Consider the following 8,517-nt stretch of genomic DNA (forward strand, 5'->3'; position numbering starts at 1 on the left):
ACCTTAATTATATAGAGAGGGGCCTGCATCCTACAGTGGCTCCTGAGGAAAGAAAGAAGAGAGGGGCAGAGGAATGAAGGAAAGGAAGAAGAGTTACATTTGTAATCCCCCCATCTTCCCTTCTCCTGGCACCTAAAAACCAGGACACAAAATGTTCTAGCCCCTTTCATGTCCCATCCCCAGGCATGAAAGTGCTCAGGCAGAGAGGGGAAGATGGGAGAAAACTGTTTTGAGGGGTGCTAGGAGTTGGCAATACATCTCAGCAGGAGGAATCAAACAGAGGTTTTGAGGGCTCGGGAGTGGCAAGTGTTAAATCCACTTACTGTACCCAGGGGATGAGGCACCCTATCCTTCCCCAAACAAAGCAAGGTTGGCTCTGGCCTGGCAGGAGGTGAAGAATCAGGAATCCTGAATACTATGAGGGGTAGGGTGCAGAAGGGCGCTCTCTGACTCACGCCCAGAGGGAGCAAAATGCTGGCAATCTGGCCCAACAGTAATGGATCCTCTCCTCTCTCACACTCCCTTGCATGCAAACACACACTCTGAGAACAGCACGCACCCTGTATAAATGCCAATGTGCCCAGGTTGGGCTACAATAGCTTGGGGTGTAGGCAGGTACCTGCTGGGCCACAGCCTTATATAGTGGCCAGGGACCCATGTCCCAAATAAGGCAAGAAAACATGATGACTGGGATGTAATCAAGTATAGAGCCAGGAATATGGGTAGAAAATTGCTGTGAGCACTGGGGATGGGACATGAAAGGGGCTAGAACATTTTGTGTCCTGGTTTTTAGGTGCCAGGAGAAGGGAAGATGGGGGGATTACAAATGTAACTCTTCTTCCTTTCCTTCATTCCTCTGCCCCTCTCTTCTTTCTTTCCTCAGGAGCCACTGTAGGATGCAGGCCCCTCTCTATATAATTAAGGTCTCCAAGCCCCATCTGACTTTAAGTAATGAGGCTGCCTTATTGCTCTGCACTGGCCAGCATGAAGGTCAGCTAGCATTTACTGACTGGGATTCTAAAAGTAGGTGGAGCAGGGATGCGTCTAGGACATTCCCCAGGGATATGTCTTGGATCCTCTCCTCTTTTACACTGAGCACTTTGCCAAACAAATACCTCTTGGCAAGGAGGAAGAAACTATACCTTACCCCCAAACCCTCATCTAAACCGGGGTTTTTGGGAGATGGGACCCCCATATCCCACTGCATTGGCTTTAAATGAGAAATAAACTAATCAACATGGGTGCTTTAGAGAATAAGGACTTGAGTGTTTCTTGTAAAGGGCCTTATGGCCAGACAGGCTGGCTGCACCTAAGCCCTCAACAGGGCAGTAGGACAGCAAGGCTCCCATTACTGCCAAAGCAGGTGGAGTCTAGCCCCACTGACTACTACTACAAGTTCTGCATCTCTCCTCCCTCTGAATTGCTTTCTTCTGCATGAAGACTGCTTATCTTACTGTTTTCCACTTTAACTCCTATTGAGTTCCATTCTGAGTCAATAGTTGTCTTCAATGATGATATTGGAAACAGCTCCCAATACAGAAAGAGAACTCAAGAGAGGCTCTAGGCTGCCAAGGGCATTGGGAGGAGGTAGGAACTGCAGAATGTTTAAAAAAAAAAAAGCATGTCTGAATGTCCACTGACACACAAAAAGAGACTTGCTTGAAGACATCTAGGGCCCCTGGCCTTCTCTGGGAAACTGCTCTCAGAGAAGTTCAGGACACATCTGTTGCATGTCCCTCATGTGTAAAACACATGGCCTTGTAAGGTAGCTACAGAAGTCCTACCTCCAAGAGCTTGTCATCTAGAGAAGAAATGGATACCCCAACACTGAGTGCTGTAATAAAGGCACACAATGTATGAAAAGAGAATGTGATTCCAAATGGAAGAGCTAGGAAGGACATAGGAGGATGAGTTGAGTGGGGCTTTGAAGGAAGCATAGGAATTAGATAGGCACATTTAAGAAGGACAGCTCAGCAAAAGGAAAAGTTTGAGCAGAGTTTTAGAGACCAGAATGTGCTAGGATGTTGAGGGCAGGCGGCCAGTAGAATGATAAGCCTGAAAGATAGGCTGTCTAAAGCCATAGAGTAGAAGATGAGGTTTGAAAGGTTAGAGAAATGTATATTTTATATATATTTAAAGGTCCTTTGGAGGTTGTTAGACCTCACCCTGCAATTCCAGGGTTTTCAAGTGAAAGTAGAACCATTTTCTTTGTAAAAAAAATTTTTTATATATGTTTATTGATTTTAGAGACAGAGGAAGGGAGAAAGTGAGAGAAACATTGATGTGAGAGAGGAACATGGATTTGTTGCCTCCCATAGCCCCAACCAGGGAGTGAACCTGCAACCTGGGTATGTGCCCTGTGCCCTGACTGGGAATCGAACCCCCAGCCACTTGGTGCTTGGAGCAGGATTATGCTCCAACCAACTGAGCCACCTGGCCAGGACTAGAACTATTTTCTTAAACAAAAAACCCTTAAGTGTGAAACACCACATGAGACAAGAGTGGAGGCTGAAGTCTCCTCCCCTCCCCAACCCCAACCCTAGCAAAACAAGGCAATGGGATAATGCTGCAGGAATGCCAAGCAATTGGTTTTGAAATTGAGCAACATGGGTTAAATATCTTTCCCTAAGAGAACATGAACCCTGCTTTTGTTGGGTTTTTTTGAGCACTACATTATCCTCTGTTGTGTGAAAGCACTGAAGTTAGCTTACTCCAATCTTGCACTTTCTCACAAACATGACTTTTCTTATAACTGATTTCACTGTTCAATGTGAACTGGAAAAAAGAAAAGAAAAGCGCTGTTTATAGGTAAATGGGGACCAATAAAGAACGTTAAGCAGGACACTGATGTGATGGGATTTGTGGGTTGGGAAATTCATCTGTCCTCTGTGCAGGAGATGGGCAAGAATGAAGACCCAGGGAAAGACAGTAGTCATGAACATTAGGGCGAAAAAGAGCTGAACTGAGGTGATAGGAGAGAAATGCTGTGGGGTGGGGGCAGATGGCTCTGCCATTGTACTAAAGTATCCCCTCACCCCCTTATCTCAAGGCCACCTGCCCCAGGGTCCAGAAGAAAAAGACCCAGATTGGGGGATGGGTCTGCCTGCCACTGAGGCTGAGTGTATGACCCACAAATGGGGCCCGTGGGTGCCATTGTAACCACCCCTGCTTGTATGGGACCCTTATTTTCCTGGAAGGAGGGCAGCATGAAACCACCCAGAGCCAGGCTGTATAGTACCTTCTCCCATCCTCTCCCTCCCTAGGCTCATTGAACATACACTAAGTGTCTTTTTTAACCCACAGTGGTTGGTTATAATTGGTTCTGAAATGTCATGGAGAGGGGTCTGTTAGGGGACGGGTGGGAAGAACAGAGCTGGGAAGTGAGGTGGAGCAGGTGCAAGGGGACAGCTGTGAGTGAAAGGTATGAAAACAGGCACAACCAACCCCCCTCTTCCTTTGCGGTTAGCTGGGTAAACAACCTGAGCACTGTGGGGAGGAGCTAGGGAAGAGAGGGCGGTAGGGGAGGCTGGGGAAGAGGAAGCTTCCGGAGAGAGTGGGCACATCCCCTCCACTTGGAACAGGCTTCCTCCCCCCTGTGCCTGGTTTCCTTCACTTCCTTCTCCTTCTGAAGCTCTCCTTGCTGTCAAAAAAGGAGAGGGCTGAGCAGGGAGCGTGCTAGTGATGAGAAGTAGCAGGAAGGGAAGCCCAGGCAGTGCTGCCTAGTAGTAGTGGAAGTTTTGGCTCTGGGGTTAGATCAAGTGGATTCAAACAGACCTGATCTTTAGCGAGACAGATTGTTAAAATAGGAACATTACATACCTGAGCCTGTTGTGCAGGTGAATTGTATCAGGAGGCTATCACTGCAATTTCAGTTATAATGACAACAGACAGGAATAGGGGGACAAATCAAGAGGAAGCCAGCAGACCACATCAGCATTCATTTCATCAGTGGGATCCTAGGTTTTGGAAACTGGAACAGTTGGTTCCTTATCCCAACTAGAGCCATTCCCAAACTGAAGTCCTGATGTGAGCCCCTGAGCCCGCAGCCTTCCAAACCTGAGGACACACAAACACAGAATCACTTAAAGGTGCACAGCCCTTCAGGGTTTGTGAAACATGTCCACACCGTGTATCTCCTTTCTTCTTCATTACCACTCTGTGAGCAATTAGTCCCTTTTACAGATGAAAGCTGAAGTTGGAAAAGGCAAAATGATTTATTCAAGGACACATAAAGAGAAATCAGGATTTGGTCAGTGGGACATATTGGGAGTGCAGGATCAAAAATAGTTAGCCTGGAAGACAGGAAAAATCTACAAGGGAGTCAGGGTTCCTCTTGGGGAGGAAAGATGGGTCCTCAGTTCTCTGTCCTCCTGTCTTCTTGCTCATGCAGTACAAGGATATAGCTAACTACAGTGACAGCACGGAGAACCCCCCACTGGAAAATCACATCTGCTCCACAGCTGAGGAGCCCCTCCTGACCTCCTTCAAGGCTGTGTTCATGCCTGTGGCCTATGGCCTCATCTTCCTCCTGGGTATGATGGGCAACATCCTGGTGTTGGTGATCCTGGAGCGGCATCGACAGACACGCAGCTCCACCGAGACCTTCCTCTTCCACTTGGCAGTGGCTGACCTCCTGCTGGTCTTCATCTTGCCCTTTGCTGTAGCTGAGGGCTCTGTTGGCTGGGTCCTGGGCACCTTCCTCTGCAAAACTGTGATTGCTCTGCACAAGATCAACTTCTACTGCAGCAGCCTACTCCTGGCTTGCATTGCTGTGGACCGCTACTTGGCCATTGTCCACGCTGTCCACGCCTACCGCCATCGCCGCCTCCTCTCCATCCATATCACCTGTGCGACCATCTGGTTGGCAGGCTTCTTCTTTGCCTTGCCAGAGATTCTCTTCGCCAAGGTCAGCCAACCCCATCACAATAACTCTCTGCCGCTCTGCACCTTTTCCCAAGAGAACCAAGCTGAAACCAACGCCTGGTTCACCTCCCGCTTCCTCTACCATTTCGGGGGATTCCTGCTGCCAATGCTAGTGATGAGCTGGTGCTATGTAGGGGTGGTGCACAGGCTGTGCCAGGCCCAGCGGCGCCCTCAGCGGCAGAAAGCAGTCAGGGTGGCCATCCTGGTGACGACTGTCTTCTTTCTCTGCTGGTCACCCTACCACATCATCATTTTCCTGGACACCCTGGCGAGGCTGAAGGCTGTGGGCAGTAGCTGTGAGCTGAATAGCTATCTCTCTGTGGCCATCACCATGAGTGAATTCCTGGGCCTGGCCCACTGCTGCCTCAATCCCATGCTCTACACTTTTGCAGGGGTGAAGTTCCGTAGTGACCTGTCACGAATTCTGACCAAGCTGGGCTGTGCCGGTCCTGCTTCCCTTTGCCAGTTCTTCCCTACTTGGCGCAAGAGCAGTCTCTCTGAGTCAGAAAACGCCACCTCCCTCACCACCTTCTAGGTCCCAGCCCCGCTTTGTTTCTACTTTCTTGGGGAATACTGGAACTCTTCCAAAAGGAGCTGGGATCCTACGAGCTCACTTTGGCTGGTGTCCTTACAAGGGGCAGCTAGACAAATCAGTGAGTCTTTCCGGGACATCCCTGCCAGCTTTTCTCCCAACCCTGGGGCCGGACTGGAGTCCAGGGAAGGGAAAGCAGCTCAAAGGCAAAACAAAGGATACATGTGCCCATCTGAATCACCTTGGACTGAGAGACTCCACGTGCCTTCTCTCATTTTAACCACCCAAAGCTCAAGAAACAAATTTACTTCTGTCTTAGCCAATATGGAAAGTCATTACCCTCCCAGAACACACTCCATCATCTACCCAGCTTTCCTCCCACCCCATCTACCAAAAGAAGCCAGAAGCTGAACACCAAGGGATGGATGGAGGTTAAGACTGAGGAAAGGTCAGCTGGCTTAACAGAATGCGGCCTTAACATGTCTCAGTCTCTAACACATATCTTCCAGGCCATCAGCCCTACAGCATCTTGACCAAGCAGGAAGCTCAGACTGACTCAGATCAGGTAGCTGTCCCTGGCTCTAACCAAAATGGTACTGGATGAGCTCCATGGCACTGGACCCTGGGAGGTCTACAGACTGAGGGCAGGCTCCATGCACCCTCAGAGACCGGCCAGTGTCCTGGAGAAGAACCAAGGCTGAACTGCAGGAAGGAGCACAACTAGAGGGGGGGAAAAAAAAGATTCTCCTTCCCCGGTCCCAAGGAGGAAAAAGTATAAACCAAAGCCAACTATCTCCTCTGCCCAGGATGGAGAGCTCCCAGGGCAGACCAGGGATTGCAGGGTTCTGGGCACTGATGGATGAGGCATAGTGGTCTCCCCCTGACTCCTCCCAGTGAGTCACACAACCAGGAGAACCACCTCAAGCAGGAGAAGGATCCCAGTCACAGCAGAGAAAGCGCTTAGCTAAAAGTCAGAACCACTATGTACACCGCTGAGAAGAAAGATAGAGGGAAAGAGGCCTCTGGGAGTCAACTCATATAGCCTCCTGCCAGGAGGCGAAGCCCAGCACACAGGCTCTCTAGGCCACAACAAGAGCCACCTGTGTCATCCCCTTCAACTAGACCATGTGAGAAGCAGGCCTGGGTAGGGAAGTCCCTAGACCCCAGGAAGCGGGGCCCTGCCCTTGAGAGGACACTACTCAGATGGAACCAGGGGAAGTTGCTCTACGCACACTCACCCAACCAACCCACCTGCTCTCCCTGTTCCGCCTCAGCTTTTGGCATAGCTGGAGTCAGACAACAGGTATCTTGCTGAGGGCATACCTGAGTTGCCTACACCCACTCAAGCCAATCAACCAAGTTCCCTAGGAGGACCCATAATGGAAGTCAGGGAGACGACCCAGGCACTGTGCTTTCACCATAGAACACTGGGGAAGCTCTGGGGTCTTCCTTTTTCCTCCCAGCATCCAACAGCAAGCTGGGCACCAGAGGAGCCAGACATGGAAGCAAAAAGGCAAGAGGTTGGATTTTTAAATTTTCTTTTTAATAAAAAGGCACCTATAAAACAGGTCGATACAGTACAGGCAGCACAGAGACCCCCGGAACAAGCCTAAAAATTGTTTCAAAATAAAAACCAAGAAGATGTCTTCACATATTGTATTTATATATTTATATTTATATATATATTTATATAATGGTACAAAATGGCTGGGGGTTATGGCCATGGATGGAGGGAAGTAGGCTGGCCTGTGGAGTTTACCTTGAAAAGCTACTCTGATGGTGCAGTTGGGAGAATGAGAGCACTGGGCCCTTTGCAGTCTGACCCCTCTCATCTGGGCAGGAAACACTTAAAGAGTCAGTTTGGAGAATTTGGGGTCAGGAATGGGGGGCTCACGGGCACAGGCCTAGGTTGAGGCAGGGCAGGCAAAGCACCTAGCTGGATGGAGGGCAGGTGACTCCTGGATACAGAGGCCTGGCTCCTGGGCCCTGGGAAGTGCTGGGGGAGGCCGAAGCCTAAAGCCAGCCAGGGAGGAAGTGCTTGACCTGGCTGACAGTGGACTGAGGACAGCACCAGACTGGGAGAAGTTGGGGGCAATTTCCCTTTATATCACAGCTGCCAATGTGAGCCCGGGCCCTGCAGGTCAGGAAGGCTGAACACGGTGCCCTGGCAGAAGACACCTTGTCTAAAAATGGCCCCTGGCCCTGGAAGCCTCAGCCAGGGAACTGCTGTGCCACCTTACAAGGCAGGAAAGGAAGTAAGAAAAAGAGAAGTGTTTTACTCCTGGGGCAAAGGCGGTGCGGGGAGGGGGGTGCGCAAAACACCCAGTCTTATATGGCTTCAGCTCTGACCAGAGGTGGGTGGGGAGCTCTTCTGGGGCTGAGGGGGAGGCAGTGACTGCACCTGGGTGGGCACAGAGCCCTGAGCCCTGGGCAGAGGGGCTCTGCCAGTAAGTGGGAGGCAGGCAAAGTCAACAGGATGCTCCCCTGCTCCCTGTCCAACTCTTTCTCTAATCCATCCTCAGTGGGTGGAGGCTGGTGGGACAGAGAATGGGCCAAATCCTTTTTCTTTCTCCTTTGGTGATAGAAGTAGGTGACAGCCTCTGGAAGAATCAGGGCCCTGGGGGTTACCTGGCCCAGGGCTACTGCAGCCGGAATGGACCATCTGGGCTGCATGCCTTTCCTCCATGGCTCCACTCAAAGGGGCCACACAGCCTCCACCTTTCTCCTTTCCTTCATCCCACACTGGGAACCAAGGACCTCAAGCTCTGGCTAAGATGTAGCAGCAGGAGACACTAGACATCCACAAGTGGGAAGCCAGGGGTCCACGTCACCTGTGTGGGGCAAACACAAATGCACGCACACATGTTCTCCTGAATCACTCGGCAACAGACAGACTGCTGCCCTGGGGGTCTCAGCCCTGCTGGGGCTCACCAGATAAAAGCCTAGGTGGTCTGACCACAGTTTAGGTGTGGGGTATGTCATTTCACCATTTGGGGAGACCAGAACAGTATCCTTTATGGACCCAGTAATGCTGTTAACAGTGGATCAGTGTATCAAGACTG

General features: G+C 50.5%; 1 protein-coding gene across 1 annotated transcript; it reads left to right on the forward strand.

Moving 5' to 3' along the window:
• The first annotated feature begins 4,384 nt into the window (after positions 1-4,384).
• Positions 4,385-5,458, forward strand: CXCR5 (C-X-C motif chemokine receptor 5). Its single transcript, XM_054592625.1, has one exon. The coding sequence runs from the start codon at positions 4,385-4,387 to the stop codon at positions 5,456-5,458; it is 1,074 nt and encodes a 357-aa protein (XP_054448600.1).
• Positions 5,459-8,517: the final 3,059 nt, after the last annotated feature.

Source organism: Pteronotus mesoamericanus, unplaced genomic scaffold (assembly GCF_021234165.1).
Source record: "Pteronotus mesoamericanus isolate MK-2021 breed Mesoamerican mustached bat unplaced genomic scaffold, CSHL_Meso_final scaffold_36, whole genome shotgun sequence".
Classification (NCBI taxonomy): domain Eukaryota; kingdom Metazoa; phylum Chordata; class Mammalia; order Chiroptera; family Mormoopidae; genus Pteronotus; species Pteronotus mesoamericanus.

Coding starts and splice junctions, on each gene's coding strand:
- CXCR5 (XM_054592625.1), top strand. CDS start 4,385: ATGCAGTACAAGGATATAGCTAACTACAGTGACAGCACGGAGAACCCC.